This window comes from Amblyraja radiata, chromosome 20 (genome assembly GCF_010909765.2).
Source record: "Amblyraja radiata isolate CabotCenter1 chromosome 20, sAmbRad1.1.pri, whole genome shotgun sequence".
NCBI classification, from domain to species: domain Eukaryota; kingdom Metazoa; phylum Chordata; class Chondrichthyes; order Rajiformes; family Rajidae; genus Amblyraja; species Amblyraja radiata.
Window position 1 is genome coordinate 12210742 of NC_045975.1, and position 23106 is coordinate 12233847.

A 23106-nucleotide genomic window follows, 5' to 3' on the forward strand; every position below is an offset into this window, starting at 1 on the left:
ACCTACAAACTTGTACGTCTTTGGAGTGTGGGAGGAAACCGGAGCACCCGGAGAAAACCCACGCAGTCACAGGGATGACGTACGAACTCTGTACAGGTAGCACCTGTAGTCAGGATTGAACCCGGAAATCTGGCGCTGTAAGGTAGTAACTCTACCACTGCGCCACAGTGCCCCCCTAATGTTGCTGACACCATGTTGTTGGATAGCCTGGATGAGCAACTGCATTTTGTAGAATCCTAACTCAACCCTGTGGTAAGCCCGACAGAATAATTCAATTTTAAAAAGGAAGTGCCAAAAGTGGAGAGATGGCAGGAAAGGCTTGAGATGACCAGGGGAGATGGATTTTGTTTTTGATTGGAAGATGCAGCATTGAAACAGGCCCTTCAGCCCACTGAGTCCAGGCCGACCAAGGATCACCCATTCAAACTAGTTCCATATGATCCCACTTTCTCATCCACTCCCTACACACTAAGGGCAATATACAGAGGCCAATTAACCTACAAACTTGCACGACCTTCGGATGTGGGAGGAAACCGGAGCACCCGGAGAAAACCCGCGTGGTTACAGGAAGAACATGCAAGCTCCACACAGACAGCACCCGAGGTCAGGATTGAACCTGGGCCTCTGGCGCTGTGAGGTGGCAGCTCTACCAGCTGCGCCACCACATTTAAAGAGTAGGTGAATAAATGGAAGCGGAACTAGGGGGCTGGAGAGAGGTGAAAGGTGTGCATCCTGGAAGGCTCGTATGTATGCTGGAACATCGATGCCAAACGCCCCATCTGAGCTGTAAGTTGCGGGTACTCCGTTCTCTTGTGCGTCTCGCCTGTCACGCGAGGAGTTGTCGATCGTTCTTCGAGGTGTGGGTGGTGTAAGCCAACTGGACACCAGCTGAAGTGCTGTTCAACCTGCCAGTGAATTCCACCGTTAGTGCTGGCCCACTGGACCAGATGGGCGAAGATGTTTGACCCTCACACAACCTCGCTGGAAGAAGCAAAGAAATAACACTTAGCGTTGTGTAAACGTAAAACTAAAGAGTGCAGAACAAGGCCATTCAACCACGGCACTGTACCATGTAGAACATAGAACAGCACAGCACACAAAGATGCCTTTTGTCCCACAATGTCAAGAGTCCAGTGTGTTTAATTGTCATATGGACCATCAACAGAACGATAAAATTCTTACTTACTGCAGCTTAACAGGCCTGTAAACCCGATATCACACAGTTGATTATTATATATTTATGTCTCATAGTGCTGAATACAGTGGCGGACTGGCCAGGGTGTCAGCTTGCCCGATGGCAGGTGGGCCCCTGATGAAGTGGGCCCCCTATATCAAGTGGGCCCCTGATGAAGTGGACCCCTATATCAAGTGGGCCCCTGATGAAGTGGGCCCCCTTTGTCTCCTGGTAACCAATATTTTTTAGACCCAGTCCGCCACTGGCTGAATATGATGCTAAATTAAACTAATCTCCTCTGCTCACACTACCCTGAGAGAGTAAGTATATTGTCCCTGAGATCCCTCTTACATCTCTCCCCCACAGCTCAAGAATATGCCCTCTAGTTTTAGAATCCTCTACCTCAAGGAAAAAGACTGTATGCCTTCAATCCATCCATGCTCCTCATGATCTTGTACACTTCAATAAGGTCACCCCTCAGTAGGGTTGCCAACTCTCTCACTCCCAAATAAGCGCAAAAGGTCAAAATAAGAGACTCGGCCGTTGCTGGGTGAATGATGAGTTGGCCTGGGTGCTGGACTGCACGCAAAGCCCAGCAGGCGGGCCAGCTGAGGAGTTTTTGGCCCGGGTGCCGGACTTTGCCTGCGACGTCGCGCGGCCCGGGCTAAAACTCCTCAGTTGGCCTGCCGGTTGGGCCTTGTGTTCTGCTGCACGCAAAGTCCGGCACCCCATCCAACACATGGCCGATGATCAGCCATGAGGAGGAGGTGTGGTGGTGTCGGCGGTAAGCAAAGGTCCAAAGGTCGGACAGCTGGCCGGGCTGCTGACCGATGGGGCCACGGGCGAGGCACTGCTGCTGCACTCCATGGGCTGCACTACATCGGGGCGGGTGAGGCGGGGCCAGACGCGGCGCTCCGACCCGACAGTCCCCTCGGCCCGAGTAGTAGCCGTCAAATATGGGACAAGGGCGGTCCCGTAGGGACAAACCAATTTAGCCCGATATACGGGAGATGTCCCGGCTAATACGGGACAGTTGGCAACCCTACCCCTCAGCCTCCTATGTTCCAATGAAAAAAGTCCCAGCCTATCCAACCTCTCCATGAAACTCAAGCCAGCAAGCCCAGGTAACATCCTGGCGATGGAGACAAAGGGCTGGAGTAACTCAGCAGGTCAGGCACCATCTCTGGAGAAAAGGAATAGGTGACGTTTTGGGTCAGAATCCTTCTTCAGACTGAAAGTAGAGAGGGGGGCGGGGGGGGGGGGGGAGCGACTGGAGGTAGGAAAAGGCCAGAACAAAACAGGGCCGGCAACAGATGACCAAGAAAAGGTGGAGCCCACAATGCCCCATTGTTGGCTGGGGAAGAGGTGATAACGAAGGGACACAGGGATGCGAACAATGGAACTGGCAGGAAACTCATGTGGCTCTGGTAGAGAGGCCAGGTTAAAACGTGGTCGCAGAGCCAGAGAGCAGGAGGAATCATAGTGTGAGAGGGTGTAGCAGAAAACCCGTCAGAGAGAGGAGGAGAATCTTGGGCACCCTTCCCAACGTAATAACATCAAGAGTCAAGAGTGTTTTATTGTCATATGTCTCCGATAGAACATTGACATTCTTACTTGCAACAGCACAACAGAATATGGTCCTTCCTGTAGGTAGATGACCAGAACTGCACAAAGAGGAATGGGAGACATTGGCCTGAATTCAGGTGGCGAGCTCATGTTCCACAGGAGGCATGTCTTCCATTTCACTCATGGCATTTATTCTGTGTCATTAAACTTTTGAGAGGGTTCTGCGTCTGTAGCTCTGTGAGCCTCGGTGATTTTTACCCCACCTGGAGAGTTCAGGACGTTCCAGAGGACAGGCGGAAGAGGAAACAAGGGCAGGGGCCATCCACTTACCCTTCATGTTTTTGCCGGCAGTTTCTCCATCAAAGACGGAAAGAGAAGACGCACAACCCTCACTCTCCACGCTGCCATTAAAGGCTTTGACGTCCAGTTTAACAATTCTGTTGTTTGGTGCTATGATCCTCCACAGGCAACTGGAACACAAGAATGTAAGAAAATTGGAGATTTGGACACAAAATGCAGGAGTAACTCAACGGGACAGGCAGCATCTCTGGAGAGGAGGAATGGGTGACGTTACAGGTCGAGACCCTTTTTCCAGAGATGCTGCCAGTCCCGCTGAGTTACTCCGGCATTTTGTGTCTATCTTCGATTTGAACCAGCGTCTGCAGGTCTTTCCTATGCAAAGAAAATTGGAGCAACAGTAGGCCACTCGGCCCCTCAAGCCTGCCCCACCATTCAATATGGTCATGGCTGTATGCTGGCCTCAATTACTCAACTGTGCTGATTCCCTTTCGCCCTCACTTCCTCGATCGTTCACATGTTTGCCCATCGCCACCTTAAGCACATCTAATAATTTTGTCTCTCTTAACAGCCTCCATCGCCCTCAGGGTCAGAGAATTCCAGAGATCCACCACCCTCTGTGAGAAGAAATATCTACACGCCTTAGATTTAAATGACCACCCCCTCATTTTGTAACTCTGCCTCTCTTGTTCATAACCCTCCCACTGGTGGAAACAGCCCAACATTTAACCTGTCAAGCCATTTTGGAATCTTATATGTTTGAATAAGGCCACCCCTAATTATTCTAGCCTCCAGTGAATACAGGCCCAAACTATCTAGCATGTCCTGGTGAGGCAAGATTCTTTTGAAAGTTGTGATTAAGTCCAAAAATGCCACAGGCAGTACATTCCTACTCTCACATGAGGGTCCACCACATGAAGGATAGGGGCACCATTGAGATGCTGTTGCCTGGGATGAAACTCATAGGATTCTCCCAAAATGACCTCTGAACATCCGTCGGGATTTCTCACATTTTATCCCAGAGTTGGGAATGATCCTGTCAATGTAAGTGCACAAATTCATAAGTTCTAGGAGCAGAATTAGGCCATTCGGCCCATCAAGTCCACTCCACCATTCAATCATGGCTGATCTATCTTTCCTTCGCTATGGCCTCTGGTCCCAGACTCTCCTACTGCTGGAAACATCCTCTCCACATCCACTCTATCCAGGCCTTTCACTGTTCGGTAAGTTTCAATAAGGTTCCCCCTCATCCGGTTCATCACCAATGTGGCCAAATATGTGTAGAACTGAGATAGGGACCGTGTCAATACTTGTACTGGGATGGGAAGTGTGTCAGTATTTGTACTGGGACAAAGTGTGTCAGTATTTGTACTGGGATTACTGCAGGTTGTGGTGGAGTGTGCAGGGACATGCTGAGTGTTCTGACTTGTTGAATTCTGACCCTCACCATCTCAGCCGCTTGGCCTCTAGCTGTGGAGGTTGTCACTGGGAAAGGCAGGGTTACAGTACCGGTACCACAACATACTTAGACTGGTTCATGGAACTGGCCGCTTGGATCTCTCCCTGGGCTCTGGTCAACAGCAGGTCTCCGCATTCAGGGGAGTAATGAATCGCCTCGGTAGGTTGTGTGTCCTCTGAAGTCTCCGGCTCAACTCCTATTTGGAGGAACAACAGAAAGAGCCTGTGTGAGGAAGTCATCATTCATGGGAGGGGTACAGCTTCGGAGCCACGTGATGGGACACCATCTATCCATTGGGACGACAGATGGCACAATGGGCTAAGTGTTCGGCTGGCAACCGGAAGGTAGCCGGTTCGAATCCCGCTTGGAGTGCATACTGTCGTTGTGTCCTTGGGCAAGACACTTCACCCACCTTTGCCTGTGTGTGAATGTGTGTGAATGTGTGTGAGTGATTGGTGGTGGTCGGAGGGGCCGTAGGCGCAGATTGGCAGCCACGCTTCCGTCAGTCTGCCCCAGGGCAGCTGTGGCTACAGAAGTAGCTTACCACCACCGAGTGTGACTGAGGAGTGAATGAATAATGCGATGTAAAGCGCCTTGAGTATTAGAAAGGCGCTATATAAATCCCGTCCATTATTATTATTATCTATCTCATCTCTTATCTCTGGACTCTTTCAAAAAAATTACTTCAAAGAGAGAGGGTGGCACGGTGGCGCAGCGGGAGACTAGAGTTGCTGCCTCACAGCGCCAGAGACCCGGGTTCGATCCTGAATACGGGTGCTGTCTGTAAAGGAGTTGCTGTACGGAGTTTCTCCCCATGACCTTGTGGATTTTCTCCGAGATCGGTTAGATGCACAGAGTCTCTTGCCCAGAGTAGGTGAATTGAGGACCAGAGGACATAGGTTTAAGGTGACGGGGAAAAGATTTAATAGGAATCTGAGGGGTAACATTATCACACAAAGGATTGTGGGTGTATGGAACAAGCTGCCAGAGGAGGTAGTTGAGGCTGGGACTATCCCAACATTTAAGAAACAGTTAGACAGGTACGTGGATAGGACAGGTTTGGAGGGATATAGTATGGACCAAACGCAGGAAGGTGGGACTAGTGTAGCTGGGACATGTTGGCCGGTGTGGGCAAGTTGGGCCGAAGGGCCTGTTTCCACACTGTATCCCTCTACGACTCTATGAGCAATCTATGAAAGGGAAATTAGGACGTGAGTCATTTTCACCCTACAAATAGCTCACCAAGGCCTGTTCCCTTTATCATTGTTACTTTTTTGCATATCGTTCATTCATTGTTCTTTATCTCTCTACATCACCGTCTATAACTCTTGTTTCCCTTATCCCTAACCAGTTTGAAGAAGGGTCTCGACCCAAAACGTCACCCAGCCTTCTCTCCAGAGATGCTGCTTGTTCTGCTGAGTTACTCCAGCTTTTTGTGTCCATCTTCAGCCCAAGAGAGAGGTGTAGAGAGGAACTGCAGATGCTGGTTTACAACAAAGATAGATGCAAAATGCTGGAGTAACTCAGCGGGATGCGGCATCTCTGGAAAGAAGGAATGGGTGACGTTTAGGGTCGAGATCCTTTTTCAGACTGAGAGTCAGAGGAGAGGGAGTCCAGATATATAGAAGGGTAAGGTGTGAAAATGACAGATCAAAGCATAGGGTGATAAGGAAATGTAGAATGGTTCATTGTTAGCTGAGGGGAAGGTGATAACGTTGCATGTGTAATATTTAATCAGGAGATAGAGAGAGAGAGAGAGAGAGAGAGAGAGAGCGATAGAGAGAGATAGAGAGCAATAGAGAGATAGAGATAGAGAGATAGAGATAGAGAGAGAGAGAGAGAGAGAGAGAGAGAGAAATATATGTATATATATGGAGGTTCTTAGGAAAGGATATCTAGAGCTGAAAGATTTATGAACAACTTAAATCCTAACGTACCAGATAAAATCGATCTGTTGCGTCCTTTAAATGCTGCAATGAGAAGTGAACATGTTTAGTCCTCCTGCACCACTTTATTTTCACCATAACAAGCTGAAAAAGACTCAGTAACAGCTTCTTCCCCCCTGTCATCAGATTATTGAATGGTCCTTCCATAAACAAGGGTGTAGTCTTGATCTTCCAACCTACCCCATTGCAGACATTGAACTTTTTCTCTGGAAAGCTGGAACATTGTAAAACTATACTTGGGGCGGCATGGCGGCATGGCAGCGCAGCAGTAGAGTTGCTGCCTTACAGTGCCAGAGACCCGGGTTCGATCCTGACTACGGGTGCTGTCTGTACAGAGTTTGTATGTTCTCTCTGTGACTGCGAAAGTTTTCCCCGGGTGCTGCGGATTCCTCCCACACTCCAAAGACATTCAGGTTTGTAAGTTAATTAGCTTTCATATAAAATTGTAACTTGTCCTAGTGTGTAGGATAGTGTTAGTGTAAGGGGATCTCTGTGGGCCGAAGGAGCTGTTTCTGTGCTATATCTCTAAACTAAACTATACTAAGCCTCAGTTGAGGAGAAAGGACAAAGGTAGAGGTTCGAAAATCCGTGGGGGAATGGAAATGATGGGACTGCTCTACAAAGTTCTAGCACGGCTGTGATGGGCTGAATGGCCTTATTTTATGAAGCAAAGTGGAGACAATCACTCACAGTGGGGGCAGACTGGGCAAGCGTTTCGCTGAACACCCACGCACAGTCCGCCTTGGCCCACGCGATCTCCCCGTGGGCAAACATTTTGTCCTAGGCCTCCTCCACTGTCAGATTGAGGCCACATGCAAATTGGAGGAACTGCACCTCATACCCAGCGGCATGAATATTGATTTCTCTAACATCGAGTAACCCTTTCATTCCCTCTTTCTCCGTGCCCTCTCCACTCTGGACTTCTTGCTAATTTCACCGTTGTATCCCTTCGTAACACCCCGTTCCCAGCCAACAATGGACCATTGTGGGCTCCACCTTTACTGAGTCATCAATGCAGGCTCTGCTACCTGTTCTGTACCTTCTCTTACCTCTAGTTTCCCTCTCCCTCAGTCTGTTGGCCGGATCTCGACCCGAAACGTCACCTATTCCTTTTCTCCAGAGATGCTGCCTGACCCACTGAGTAGCTCCAGCATTTTGTGTCCATATACACTTGGGGCAAGCTCTTCTGCTCAAATGGTCTTCCCTGTCCATGTGCATTGGTTTGAAACATTCAGCCGATCCCGTTGGTGTTGGTCACTCACCGCTCTTTGTGTTCTTCTGAATCCAGGACTTCAGAGCCTTCACCTGTGTGAAGACCCCTGGGGTTCCACGGGCGTTGGGCGATTTCTTTCCGTTGTCCTTCCAGTTGCGGCCGCAGCCCATCCCCCACGAGGTGACACCGGCCACGGTCCAGGCGCCACCCTTCCCCCGGCACATCAGGGGACCTCCTGAATCACCCTCCGAGAAAAAAACAGTGGTGGACCAAGTCAACACAACCAATGTACGGGTGGCAAAACCATGCCAACCAAGATGCCCCACTGAGTCATAGAGTCACAGAGCACGGAAAAAGGCCCTTCGGCCCAACTTGCCCACACCGGCCAACAATGTCCCAGCTACATTAGTCCCACATTGTTTGGTCCATATCCCTCCAAACCTGTCCTATCCATGTTCCTGTCTAACTGTGAATTTATGGAATTCCCTGCCACAGAGGGCAGTGGAGGCCAAGTCACTGGATGGATTTAAGAGAGAGTAGATAGAGCTCTAGGGGCTAGTGGAGTCGAGGGATATGGGGAGAAGGCAGGCACGGGTTATTGATAGGGGACGATCATAATAAATGGCGGTGCTGGCTCAAAGGGCCGAATGGCCTCATCCTGCACCTATTTTCTATGTTTCTATATTTCTTAAACAGGTATGCCTCAACTGTCGCCTCCGGCAACTCGTTCAATACACCCACCACCCTTTGTGTGAAAAAGTACCCCTCAGATTCCTATTAAATCTTTTCCCTTCAACTTAATCCTACGTCCTCCGGTCCTCGATCCACCTACTCTGGGCAAGAGACTCTGAGCATCATCTACCTGATCTATTCCTCTCATGATTTTATACACTTCTATAAGATCACTCCTCATCCTCCTGTGTTCCAGGAATACAGTCCCATCTGCTCAATCTCTCCCTATGGTTCAGGACCCTCTAGTCCTGGGCAACATCCTCGTAAATCTTCTCTGTACCCCTTCCAGCTTGACAACATCTTTCCTATAACATGGTGCCAGAACTGAACACAACACTCTTAAATGTGGCCTCACCAACGTCTTATACAACTGCAGATTGGTGTATAAAATTATCAAAGACTAGAAGGCATATTCATTCATTCATTCATTCATTCATTCATTCATTCATTCATTCATTCATTCATCTTCGTTGAAAACATTAACGTCACATTGGTGCTGGTTTCCAACAGGAACGGTGACGGACGCACCACACATCTCCGTCCTCCAGTTCCTGCGGACGTCCGCCACTGGAAGTATAGGGTTTTGGTGTGAGTGCTTTATCATCATTCCTTACAACGCTATGTACGACAGTGATCACAACTTCTACTGAAGTGTGCATGGCCGTTGGCTCGCTAGGAGCTCATCCATCCTTTGACAGGTCTTGTTTTTGGTCCTGCTGGGGGTCCACAGCCCCCTCTTCACCTGGCAAACCAGGTGGGGGAGGGACGGTTTAGTCGTCGACTATCCAACCATGGAGCAGGTCGCTCGGGATTACATGGTACTCCTGGCGGAGGAAACTCCCGCAAGGGTATAGCTTTAGGTTAAGAGGGGCAAGTTATTACAGAGGATGGTGAGTGCCTGGGACAAAGTGCCAGGGATGGTGGTGGAAGCATAATAATAATAATAATAATGCATTTTATTTGCTGGCGCCTTTCTGGACACCCAAGGACACCTTACAGGACATAAAATCACAATACATTTATCAATATTAAAATCAAGTTGATTAAAAACAAAAAACAAAAACAAAAAAATACACAAAACATTTTAAGTCATTAAAATCAGGGTGAACATGGTGGAAGTTATGTCGGGTATGCTAATCTAAACAGGTGTGTTTTGAGTTGTGATTTGAATTGATCGATAGTGTCCAGGTGACGGATGGGAGGTGGGAGAGTGTTCCAGAGACGTGGGGGCAGAGCAGCTGAAGGCTCTGCACCCATGGTGCTGAGTCTAAATGTGGGGACAGTTAAAATTGCAGCTGAGGAGGAACGAAGTGACCGGGAAGGAGTGTATGGTAGCAGCAGGTCAGAGAGGTATTGGGGAGCAAGGTGGTGTAGGGCTTTGAAGGTCAGCAGTAAAATCTTGTCGTTAATCCGGTGGTGCACAGGGAGCCAGTGGAGCTGAGTGAGGATGGGTGTGATGTGGTCCGATGATCTGGTGCGGGTGATGATCCGGGCTGCAGAGTTCTGAATGCATTGGAGGCGATGAAGAAGTTTATTGGAGGTGCAAGTGAGGAGGGCGTTGCAGTAATCGATGCGGGATGTGACCAGAGCGTGGATGAGGACTTTTGTATTGTCTTTGGAGAGGGAGGGGCGGAGTCTGGAGATGTTGCGGAGATGAAAGTATGCAGAGCGTGTGATATTGCTGGTGTGGGGGCCAAAGGAAAGTGTACTGTCCAGAATGACGCCGAGACCTTTGACATGGGAGGAGGTGGGTATGGGTGAGCCATCAACTGAAATGGTGAACGGGTGGGTTTTGGAGAGTGTGGACTTTGAGCCAATTAGCATGATTTCTGTTTTATTTCCATTGAGTTTTAGAAGGTTGAGTGACATCCAGTTGCTGATAGCTTGAAGACAGGTGGTGAGGGCAGTTGGGGAAGGGAGGTGTTTGGTTTTGTGGAGAGGTAAAGTTGTGTATCATCGGCGTAGCAGTGAAAATTGATTCCAAAATGACGGAGAATATTGCCAAGAGGTTGAATATAGATGATAAAAAGCAGTGGCCCCAGCACTGATCCCTGAGGAACATCATGGATGACTGTGGCAGTTGTGGATGTGACTTTATTTCCCAATCTTTACTTCAATCGCTCTGAGGCAGAGGCATTGGCTTCACAGACCAATTTGGGACAGTTAGCACAATCTCTAGGCTGAGCCTCCCAATGCAGGGCTGAATGAGCACCACACTGCCAGCGGAGCTGCCTGCCCACTCAACTTATCAAACAGTGAAAGGCCTGGATAGAGTGGATAGGGAGAGGATGTTTCCACTCGTGGGAGAGTCCAGGACCAGAGGCCACAGCCTCAGAATAAATGGACGTACTTTTAGAAAGGAGATGAGGAGGAATTTTGTTATTCAGAGGGTGGTGAATCGGTGGAATTCATCGCCACAGACGGCTGTGGAGGCCAAGTCAATGGATACTTTTAAGGTGCAGATTGACAGATTCTTGATTAGTACGGGTGTCAGGGGTTATAGGTGGGGAGAAGGCAGGAGAATAGGGTTAGGAGGAAGAGATAGATCAGCCTGGATTGAATGGCGGATGGGCCGAATGGTGAATGGGCCCAATTCTGCACCTATAACTTGTGAACTATGAATACAAATGAACACCTGGTACTAATTTACAGAAGGAGTGGGTAATCCCCCTTCTATCTCAAGGCGATTATAAAACATTAACCAACATTAATGCCTCAGCCATTGGGGTGGCACGGTGGCGCAGCGGTAGAGTTGCAGCCTTGCAGCACCAGAGACCCGGGTTTGCTCCTGACTATGGGCGCTGTCTGTACGGAGTTTGTACGTTCTCCCCGTGACCTGCGTGGGTTTTCTCCGGGTGCTGCGGTTTCCCCCCACACGCCTAAGACGTACAGGTTTGTAGGTTAACTGGCCTCTGTAAATTGTCCCTAGTGTCGGACGGAACTAGTGGACCGGCGATCGCTGGTCGACACAGTCTCGGTATGCCGAAGGGCCTGTTTCCACGCCGTATCTCTAAAACTAAAATCTGAAATTAACCAACATTGTTGTCCGTTGTGGATCTTGTTGCATGTCAATCGGCTGCTATGTTGCCCACCAGCCAGGATCATGTGGCTGCAAAGCACTTTGAGAGATCGGGCAGAGTGCCCTATACATGCAAGTCTTCCTTACCTGACAGGCATCCTTTCCCCCGTTGGGGAAGCCCGCACACAGGAGTGTGTCCCCCTTGAATTGTTTTATCACCAGCTTCATCACCTTTAAGCAGGTCTTGAGGTCCAGGATGGGAAGGTCGACTTCTTGCGGAGTGTTCGGCAGCATTCCACCTTGAGGGCAGCACAGAAAGTCAAGTCAAATGGACTCGAGGTTATAGATTATTACGGACACATGAGGTACAGCGACGGTGAAAATCTTACTTGCAGCGGCATTCACGGGGACATTGACTCAGGCAAACACATAAAAAACGTACATTTTGGGCAAGACAGTGAGAAGAAAGAACGTGCAAAAACTTCACGATATTTGTGCCAAAACACAATTAGAAAAAAACAAGCCCACGGTAACACAGGAGGTTGCCCAGGAGGTTGCCCACAGTGTTCTGTTGCTGATGTGGGAATAGAGTTGTACAAGTTGGTTCAGGAAACTGATGGTTGTCGCTCGACCTAGAAACGGTGAACTGCAGATATCGGTTGACAAAAAAAAAAGTGCTGGAGTAACTCAGCGGGTCAGGCAGCATCTTGGAGAACTTGGACGAGTGACATTTCGGGTCAGGACCCTACTTCAGGACTGAAGCCTCAGGTTCGAAAATCAGTGGGGTAGTCGGTTAGATCAAACAGTATTGCTGATTTGATCCGTGTCTGACAATAGACAATAGACAATAGGTGCAGCAGTAGGCCATTCGGCCCTTCGAGCCCAGCACCGCCATTCAATGTGATCATGGCTGATCATCCACAATCAGTACCCCGTTCCTGCCTTCTCCCCATATCCCCTGACTCCACCATCTTAAGAGTCCTATCTAGCTCTCTCTTGAAAGCATCCAGAGAACCGGCCTTCACCGTCCTCTGAGGCAGAGAATTTTGCTGCTGGTTTTGCTGTTGATGACCTGATCCGTAATCCATGTCAGGTTTTCCACACCCACCACCACCTTGCGGCATGCGGGCAGGCATGTTGCTATTCGGAGCTACAGTACTCATCTCGATGGCCTCTGTATGTATACAAATTAAAGTACCTGTTATGATATATAATGACTCTGCATCATAAGTACTTTGCACAGGGTCCCAACCCGAAACGTCACCTATCAATGTTCTCCAGACATGCTGCCTGGCCCGAAGAGTTACTCCAGCACTTTTGTGTCTTTCTTTGTTCCTGAACTTGTTGGTGTGGGACTTTAGGCTTCTGCACCACCTCTCTCCCACTAATACCATGTGGGTGTAGCCACAACTCAAGGACCTGTAGCAGTTTAAGAGCCAACTCACCACTACCTTCTCCAGTGCCATGAGAGGAGGGCAATAAATGCTGACTCACCTTGTGTATCCCACATACTGTGAAGGAATAAAAGACCAGGTCACTATAGTGGGATTACTCTCTTTGGATCAAAGAAGGTTGGAGCATTGCAGGGAAGTTGGGGTGGAGGGGGGGGGGAGAGATTGGATGGAGACGGACAGGGTGGTACTGGATTTGAAGAGCAGAGAGAGGGAAGCTGTTCCCATTTGCTGGTGTTACTAGACAATGTTCTCCATCTCTCCACATCCACCATCTATATCTCTTGTTTCCCTTTTCCCTGACTCCCAGCGTGAGAGAAGGGTCCCCGATCTGAACGTCACCTGCTTTTTTTTCTCCAGAGATGCTGTCTTTCCCGCTGAGTTACTCCAGCTTTTTGTGTCCATCTTCAATGATTCACAGTGATGGGCAAGACACGGGAAGATCGAAGGGAAGGCTTAGGAATCTTCCTCCCAGGGTGGGAATGTCGAAGACTAGAGGGCATAGCGTTAAGATGAGAGGGGGGAAATTTTAAAGGAGAATTGGGGGGTGGAGGTTTTTTTCATGTTGAGAGGAATGGGTGCTGCCGTGGGAGGTGGTGGAGGCAGTTATGATTTTGGTGTTGAAGAGACTTTGAGATAGACACATACTGTAGATAGATGGGTACTGGGAGAATTTGGATGACGTGCAGGCAGATGAAGTTAGTTTCACTTGACATCATGTACAGCAGGGACATTGTGGGCTGAAGGGCCTGTTCCTGTGCTGTACGGTTCCTGTGCTCTCAGTGATGGTTGAGACATGGAGCTAAGGCACCGGGTAGTTACGATCAGGGACGGCTCTGTGCAGGTTAGACCGAGTGGCCACAAAGTCTAATCACGGATGGTTCCTGCCTTCCTTTTGGGGAAGAGGACTGGATCTGCATTGCTTTGGGTCTGCTACACCACCCCCTCACACACACACAGGCCTTACCCTCAGACAGCCGGCCCCAGCCAGTGGTGGTGCAGACGGTTCCTTTGCCGAAGCTATCCTCCTCTCCGGGAAGGCAAGCCGGATAAACAGTCGATCCTGGAATGGAAAAGCACCAGCATCGTCACTATTTCTCAGGGGTGGCACGGTGGCGCAGAGGTAGAGTTGCTGACTTACAGCGGCAGAGACCTGGGTTCGATCCTGACTACGGGTGCTGTCTGTACGGATTTTGTATGTTCTCCCTGTGACCGCATAGGTTTTCCCCGAGATCTTCATTTTCCTCCCACACTCCAAGGACGCACAGGTTCGTAGGTTAATGGCTTGGTATCATTGTAAATTGTCCCTAGTGTGCTGGATAGAATGTGCAGGGATTGCAGGTCAGTACGGACTCAGTGGGCCAAAGGGCCTGTTTCCGCGCCGTATCTCTAAACCAAACCAAACTACTCTGCCCTGACAGTCCAGACTCTGGGATAGTCTTCCCACTTTGGGAAGCCGAAGACTTATTGTCTGCAATTCCAGTTGCCCCATTACAGGAAAAATGTATAGGCTTTGGAGAGAGAGCAGAAGAGTTTAGTTTAGTTCATGAACCAGAAAGCTGCCGGGATTATGGAATATTATCTACGAGGAGTGGTTGGGAAAACTTGGATTGGTCTCCCTGGAACGTCGGAAGCTGAGGAGGAGACCCTTGTACCAGTTTAGAAAGTTATGAGAGACATAGATATGGTGAACCATTTTCCCCGGGTGGAAATGCCAAAGGCCAAAGTACACAGCTTTAAGAAGCGAGAGGGGAGAGTTTAAAAGAGATGTGTGGGGCAATTTTCTTTACAAAGATAGCTGTGGGTGCCTGGAACGCGCTGCCTGGGGTGGTGGTGGAAGCAGATATGATGGTGGCATTTAAGATACAGTAGACTCATGCATCGGCAGGGAGTGGAGGGAAAATGATCATGTTGAAACAGATAAAATCATTTAATCTTGGCATCATGTTCTGCAGTTTTGAGGTTTTTAGAAAGGTACATGGATACCTAGGAAATAGTGGGATATAAATTAGTTTGATTTTGCATTGATCAAGCCCTGCACTGTTCTATGTTCCATGTTCTACTTAGTTTTAGTGCCTGTATAATTGAGATCTATCAAGTTGCAAGGGCATATCCACATCTAATGGACTACCAACACTAGGAAGGTGTACACGTTAGAAGTCTTGAAGGAAAACCAGTCAATAAAGCAAAGTTTGTTTCGACAGACGTTACCAAAGTTGAAGTTGCCGTTGAGTTCCAGCAGAGCGATGTCGTACTCCACAGGGAAGGCGGGCTTGAACTTGGGGTGGATGATGAAGCGTCTGACCGTCTGTCTCTGCTCCCCGCTATCCTTGCCCTTCAGGTTGTGCTCACCAGCCGTCACCCTCAACACGGTCAAGATGTTGCTGAGGACGACAGGAACAAGCAAAGAGTAACAGCACAGGAGGCGCACGCTCACGGGCGGCAAACAGTGGCGCAAACGTGGTGCAGCGGCTGCCTCACGGCGCCAGAGGCCAGGGTTCGATCCTGACCTCGGGTGCAGTCTGAATGGAGTTTGCACATTCAGCCTGTGATCTCATGGCTTTGATCCGGGTGCTCCGGTTTCCTCCCACATCTTACAAAAAACGTGCAGGTTTTTAGGTGAATTAGCCTATAAAATTGCCTATACTATGTAGGGATTAATGGATCAAAATGTGGGATGACATAGGGTGGGCACAATGGTAGAGTTGCTGCCTTACAGCAGCAGAGACTCAGGTTCGATCCTGACTACAGGGGTTGTCTGTACGGAGTTTGTACCTTCTCCCTGTGACTTTGGGAATCTCTGCAACTGTAAGGTAGCAACTCTCCCGCTGTGCCACCATGCTGCTCTTGTTGGGATGTTATGTGACAGCTGTACAAGATGTTGGAGTATTGTGTTCCCTTTTCATCACCCTTCTTTAGGAAAGATGCCATTAAACTGCAAAGAGTGCGGAGAAGCTTTACGAGACAGCACCCGCAGTCAGGATCAAACTCAAGTCTCCGCGCTGTAAGGCAGCAACTCTACCGCTGTGCCACTGTGCTGCCGAGCGTGGTAGGTACATGGAACAAGCAGCCAGAGGAAGCATATCTCTCTGGTCACGGTGGCGCAGCGGTAGAGTTGCTGCCTTACAGCGAATGTAGTGCCGGAGAGCCGGGTTCAATCCTGACTACGGGTGCTGTCTGTACGGAGTCTGTACGTTCTCCCCGTGACCTGCGTGGGTTTTCTCTGAGATCTTCGGTTCCCGTCCCCTCTCCAAAGACGTGCAGGTTTGTAGGTTAATTGGCCTGGTAAATGTAAAAATAGTCTCTTGCGGGTGTAGGACAGTGTTACTGTGCGGGGTTCGCTGGCCAGCACGGACCCGGTGGGCCGAAGGGCCTGTTTCCGGGCTGTATCTTTAAACTAAACTAAAGTATTTGAGGCAGGAACAATAACAACATTTAAAAGACATTTAGACAGGTACATGGACAGGAAAGGTTTAGTGGGATATGTTCCCATGAGAAACGTGGGCAAATGTAACTAGCTTAGATGGGGCATCTTGTTCAGCATGGATGAGTTAGGCTGAAGGCCTGGTTCTGTGCTATATGTCTCTATGAACATAGCTAACAACACAGTCAAACACATCTCTCAAATTTGTAAACAATTTAGTGAAAATATACTTTGCACCAAAGGAGATTGAAGAGAGAACACTGTATAGAATTCTTGATGAAGGCAGGACCTAATGCTTCCAGCAGAGGGAACACAAACCAAGTGGAAGAGATTTTAAAGCTAGTTTCAGAAGGATGAGAGGAGAGGGGAGGGGAGGAAAGATTTCCGCAACCCAGAGGGTGAAGAGGCCCCAAACTCACTGCCTCAGCCTGAAATGTTGGCAGAGACAGGGACCCTCGTCAAACTTGAAGTACTGTAGCGGGCAAACAAAACTGCAGCTGCTGGAAGTGAAAACAAGAAGAGAAATGCAGGAAGGACTCAGCCTGTGAAGCAGCATCTGCGGAAAGAGAAACCAGTGACCGTTTCAGGCCATTAGGAACCCGAGGGACAACTGTTTCACGCAGAGGAGTGTGGTGGGTATGTGGAACGAGCTGCCAGAGGAAATAGTTGAGGCAGGTCCTTAATCTTTCAATAAACCTATTAATCAATCCTTCCTTAGATAAGGAGACTGATATGGAGTCGTAGAATCATCGAGTGATACAGTGTGGAAACAGGCCCTTCAGCCCAACTTTCCCACACCGGCCAACATGTCCCAGCTACACTAGCCCCGCTTGCCTACGCTTGGCCCATATCCCTCCAAACCTGTCCTATCCATGTACCTGTCTAACTGTTTCTTAAACTTTGGGATAATACTTGCCTCTTCTGGCAGCTCGTTCCACACACCCACCACCCTTTGTGTGAAAAAGTTATCCCTTAGATTCCTATTAAATCTTTTCCTCTTCACCTTAAATCTATCCTACACAGTGTTCCACCAATGCTACATATGACTGAAACATTACCTTCCCATCTCTCTATAATTGGAACGAGCTTCCAGAGAAAGTAGACACAAAATGCTGGATTAACTCAGCATGTCAGGCAGCATTTCGGGCGAAAAAGAATAGGTAACGATTCGGGTTGTGACCCTTATCAGACTGATTGCAGTAGGGGTGAGAAAGCTGGAAAAGAGGAAGTGGTTGAGGCTAATAACAACATTTAAAGGACAATTAGGTGCATGGGTGGGAGAGCTAGAGAGGGATTTGGGCCAAACGTGGGTAAGTGTAATGAGGTTAAATGGGGCCTCTTGGCAGTCATAGGCGTTGAGTCAAAGGGAATGTATCCGTGCTGTGTGACTCCCTGACTCAATGTGGCTGGGACAACTCAAATGGTGGAAAGGTCCATAAATCATTGAATAGGGAAAAGACAGAAGTTTACAAGGATGAGAGGATATCTTATTGAAACATATAAGATTATTAAGGGTTTAGACACACTAGAGGCAGGAACTTCGATGTTGGGGGAGTGCAGAACCAGGGGCCACAGTTTAAGAATAAGGGGTAGGCCATTTAGAACGGAGATGAAGAAAAACAGAGGGTTGTGAATCTGTGGAATTCTCTGCCTCAGTAGGCAGTGGAGACCAATTCTCTGGATGCTTTCAAGAGAGAGTTAGATAGAGCTCTTAAAGATAGCGGAGTCAGGGGATATGGGAAGAAGGCAGGAATGGGGTACTGATTGGGGATGATCGGCCATGATCACTGTGAATGGCGGTGCTGGCTACTCCTGTACCTATTGTCTATTGTCTATTGTCTATTAACCAACTCATCCTCGAGTAAGCACAAAGAATGAGACCGCAGAGATACTGGGATAGAGAATTCCAAAACCTCATCAGCCTCCATGCAGATGTTTTGCTCAGCTCAGCTGTAGAGTATGGAAACAGGCCCTTCGGCCCAACATCCAGTTTGAAGTCGATGACCCCTTCTCTTGAAACAAGAGACCATGAGGCATAAATAGAGTGACAAGGGAAGACTTGTTTCTTCCCAGCTGTTATCAGGCAACTGAATCATCCATTGGGAACCAGAGAGCGGTCCTGAACTACTATCTACCTCATTGGTGACCCTCGGACTACCTTTGATCGGGCTTTACTGGCTTTATCTTGCTCTAAATGTTATTTACACTGTGACTGACTGGATTGTAATCATGTATTGTCTTTCCGCTGACTGGTTTTAGCACGCAACAAAAGCTTTTCACTCTACCTCGGTAAACGTGACAATAAACTAGAGTTGAAATTGAAACTGCTTAGTTTAAAAATATGGTCCAACAAAGAACGGTGACGGGAGGGTTGACGGTCCCTGGCTCTGTACCTGTCCCGCAGGCAGTGAGCTGCCGTTAGCACCCATTTTGCGCTGATGATGGTCCCTCCACAGTAGTGTACGTTACGCCGTTTCAAGGACACCTGACAAAGAAAATGTAAGTGAGTGAATTTAGGGAGACCTCTCTGATACAGCACAACACACTCAACGCCAGGTCACTGAGACTCACCGCACTGGCCATATGTTCTCCCTTATCACCATTTAAAATCTATATGACAAACAATTACATTCGTGTCATGAGCTCCAAACAAGGGGTTTTTTTTGGGTTAGGTTTTAGCTTAGAAATACAGCGCAGAAACAGGCCCTTCGACCCAACGGGTCCGCGCCGACCAGCGATCCCCGCATGCTAGCACTATCCTACACACACAAAGGACAGTTTACAATTCTATCAAGCCAATCAACCTACAAACCTGTGCATCTTTGGAGTGTGTAGAGGAAACCGGAGATCCCGGAGAAAAGCCACACAGGTCACAGGGAGAACGTACAAGCTCCGTACAGACAGCACCCGTAGTCAGGATCGAACCCAGGTCTCAGGCGCTGTAAGGCAGCAACTCTACCGCTGCGCCACCGTGCCGCCCTTTGATGTTAGCTATAAGGAGAGGTTGGGAAAACTTGGATTGGTTTCTCTGGAGTGTCAAAAGGTTTTGGGGAGACCTGATAGAAGTGTATAAAATGATGAGAGGCATATATAGGCTGGACAGTCAGAACCTTTCTCCCAGGGCGGAAATGTCAAAGACTAGAAGGCATATCTTTAAAATGAGAGGAAAAAAGTATAAAGGAGATGTGCATGGCATGGTTTTTTTCACAAGGAGAGTGGTAGGTGCCTGGAACGCACTGCCAGGGGTGTTGGTGGAAGCAAATACTATAGTTGCGTTTAAGAGGCTTTTAGATAGGCACAAGGGTATGCAGGGAGTGGAGGGATATGGGTCACGTGCAGGCTAAGGATATTAGTTTAGTGTCAGGGGTTATGGGGAGAAGGCAGGAGAATGGAATTAGGAGAGACAGATCAGCCATGGTTAAATGGCGGAGTAGACTTGATGGGCCGAACGGCCAATTCTGCTCTTATCAAATATGAATTCAGTTGAACTGAACCATGTTTGATGAAGACACTGGATTAAGGAGCCTACTCCTGTACTGTTCCATGTACAATATTACACTGCTAAGTAACAAGCAGTATATATTTATCTGTCCCATTTAATGGTGTCATATGCTGAATACACTGGCATCTGGTAATAAGGTTAGTAAAGATGGGCACTTGACAGGTAGTATTGCCAGGGTGGGCTGAAGGGCCTATTTTGATACTGTCCAAAACTCCGTGACTCCTTTATCAAAACCCCCAGTTAGAATGATAGAATTTCCATTAATTTTGGAATATCACAATCAGGTTTGAAAGGCCATGCTTCCCTGATCTAAATGGCTTGTCCCACTTGGGCGACCTAATCCGCGAGTTCTGGCGAGTTTGCCCTCGACTCATACTTGCAGCATGGTTGACACGAAGTCTTCGTAACTCCTTCATGCTCGAGAGTGGTCTCCGCGTACTCGAGGCCTCAGCTAGGTCGCGGTGCTTTTTTCAATATGTTAAAAAATGCCAGCGAGTAAAAAAAGGTCGCCATGGAAAAAAATCGATACTTTTTTTACTCGTGGGTTTAGTCGTAGTAGGTCGTAGTAGGTCAGCATGTTAGTCGTAGGTAATCGAAGGTAGTCGAAGGTAGTCGTAGATAGTCTTCATCATAGTCGAAGGGAGGTCGAAGGAGATCGAAGGTCGTCTTCACTCTCCACTATTCGGTGTCCAATTTTACCGAAGTTAGTCGTAGCTAGTTGTAGCTAGTCGAAGCTGGTCTTCAACATAGTCGAAGGAGGTCTTCAACATGTCATTTTTTCAAAATCTTCTAAACTCGCCAATTAGGTCGCCCAAGTGGGACAGCCCCTTGAGTAAACCTTTTCTTTGCTTAACCTAACTCTCTTTGTGCTTTCCCCAAGCATACTCGCTCCACAATCTATTCAACACGAATTCTAAATATAGATTCATTATCAATGAATAATTCAACATGCTGAAGCAAAGTAATTGAGTAGTGTCCAGCTTTCCTTCTCTATGGGTTCACTGTACCTTTAACTGTATGATTGTTTCTGCAGCATCTATTAAAAGCCTCTCATGATATCTTAGCCACTAATGTTGACACAGGTTCGGACACAGCTACAGAACCATGTCAAGATTCCCATAGAACATCGAACAGTACAGCACAGCTACTGAATATTAATTTCTCTAATTTCAAGTAGCCCTTGCATTCCGTCTCTCTTCGTCCCTCCCCCATCCCAGTCGTCTTGCTAGTTTCACAGTTCGTATCCCTTCATTATCACATCATCCACAGCCAACAAAGTCTCCTCCTCCTCCTTTTTCCTTTCTTCTCCCCCCCCCCCCCCCCCCCCCCCCATCAGTCTGAAGAAGGGTTTCAGCCCCAAACGTTGCCTATTTCCTTCGCTCCATAGATGCTGCTGCACCCGCTGAGTTTCTCCAGCATTTTTGTGTACCAACAATGGACCATTGTGGGCTCCATCTTTCTTGAGTCATTGGTGCCGGCTGTGATTTGTTCTGTATCTTTTCATATCTCTAGATTCTCTCTCCCCTGACTCTCAGTCTGAAGAAGGGTCTCGGCCCGAAACGTCACCCATTCCTTTTCTCCAGAGATGCAGCCTGTCCCGCTGAGTTACTCCAGCATTTTGTGTCTACCTTCGGTGTAAACCAACATCTGCAGTTCCTTCCTACACAACACAGCGACAGGCTGTTTGGCCCAAATGTCCGAGCCGAACATGATGCCAAGTTAAACTAATCTCCTCTGCCTGCATGTGACCCATGTCCCTCCATTCCCTGCATATCCATGTGCCTATCCAAAAGCCTCTTAAACGCCACTATCCTATCTGCCTCACCCACCAACCCTAGTAATGCATTCTGGACACCCACCACTCTCTGTATAAGATTCCTGCCCTGCACATCTCTTTTAAACTTTGCCCATCTCCCCTTAATGCTATGCCCTCTAGTCTTTGACATTTCCACATAGGGAGTGAGGTTCTGACTATCTGCCCTATAAGCCACAGTGGAGGAATGCACATGGACCCAGTCTCACCTACCTGCCAAGGGTGGGCTCCAGCCTTCGACTCCTTGCCCCCAACGATACGCTTCCACAAGCCCAGCAAGTACTGGACACCTCCCTGCTCAGGGCGAACGCCACACTTCACAACTTGGGCAGAGAACAATCAAGAAAGTTAGTTTCATGCAAATAAAACCAATGCCGGAGGATCTCAGGCAGCATCCGTGCAGGCAGCAAAATGGTGGACGTTTTGGGTCAAGACCTGATGTTGGGACCTGACCCGAAACGTCGTTGTACATTCCCTCCCCAGATGCTGCCTGACCCATTGAGTACCTCCAGAATGGGTGGCATGGTGGCGCAGTGGTAGAGTTCGACCCTGACTACGGGTGCTGTCTGTACGGAGTTTGTACATTGTCCCCGTGACCTACGTGGGTTTTCTCCGGGATCTCCGGCTTCCTCCCATACTCCAAAGACATACAGGTTTGCAGTTTAATTGGCTTGGTAAAAATGTAAATTATCCCTAGTGTGTGTAGGATGGTGGTGTAAGTATCGCTGGTCGGCGCAGACCTGGTGGGCCGAAGGACTTGTTTCCGCTCTGTATCTCTTAACTAAACTAAACTAAACCTTGTTTGTTGTTCATGATTACATCTTCTGCAGTTCCTTGTGTCTCCAAAAGACAGTTCCATCTTGGAGCTTGTCCCCGCATCTCGAAAGCATCAAAATCCCAGCACAGTGCGAGTGAGCAAGAATTGAGGGAGGGTTTCCGATGAGATAGATGGTGACTCAGGACCACTATCTGGTTGGTGATAGGATGGTTCAGTTGCCTGATAACAGCTGGGAAGAAACTGTCCCTGAATCTGGAGGATTAATTACATCCTTTCCCATTACACCCTTCTTCTCTCCTTATTCCACACCCTTGTCACCTCTAGTCTTACTCCACCCCTCTGCCAATCAACCCCGGGGGTTTGTCCAACCCCCACCTCTCTTTTTCAACTTCCTCCCCCCCCTCCACTCAATCAGTCTGAAGAAGGGTCCCGACCCGAGACATCATCTGTCCATTCCCTCCACAGGTGCTGCCTGACCCACTGAGTTCCTCCAGCACTTGGTTGGTTTTATTTTGAAATTGACTGAAAAATACAACATGGCAACAGGCCCTTCGGCCCACCGAGTCCATGCCGGCCGTCTATCAGCCGCGCACACCAGTTCTACGTCATCCCACTTTCTCACCCACTCCCCTCACACTTCAATTTACAGGGGGCAATTAATAGACAATAGACAATAGGTGCAGGAGTAGGCCATTCGGCCCTTCGGGCCAGCACCGCCATTCAATGTGATCA

The 23106-nt window shown here is 48.6% G+C and overlaps 1 protein-coding gene across 1 annotated transcript in view; it reads right to left on the bottom strand.

Moving 5' to 3' along the window:
* Positions 1-630: 630 nt before the first annotated feature.
* Positions 631-23106, bottom strand: part of ovch2 (ovochymase 2) — a 28462-nt gene continuing 5986 nt past the window's right edge. Inside the window, exons 2-11 of the mRNA XM_033038818.1 lie at positions 21810-21919; positions 18675-18766; positions 15069-15241; positions 13825-13920; positions 11554-11705; positions 7705-7900; positions 6434-6466; positions 4563-4692; positions 3071-3210; positions 631-981 (exon numbers count right to left, since the gene is read on the bottom strand). Coding sequence (XP_032894709.1) covers positions 827-981; positions 3071-3210; positions 4563-4692; positions 6434-6466; positions 7705-7900; positions 11554-11705; positions 13825-13920; positions 15069-15241; positions 18675-18766; positions 21810-21919 — 1277 coding nt within the window. The 3' untranslated portion in view covers positions 631-826. The remainder of the gene's footprint in view (positions 982-3070; positions 3211-4562; positions 4693-6433; positions 6467-7704; positions 7901-11553; positions 11706-13824; positions 13921-15068; positions 15242-18674; positions 18767-21809; positions 21920-23106) is intronic.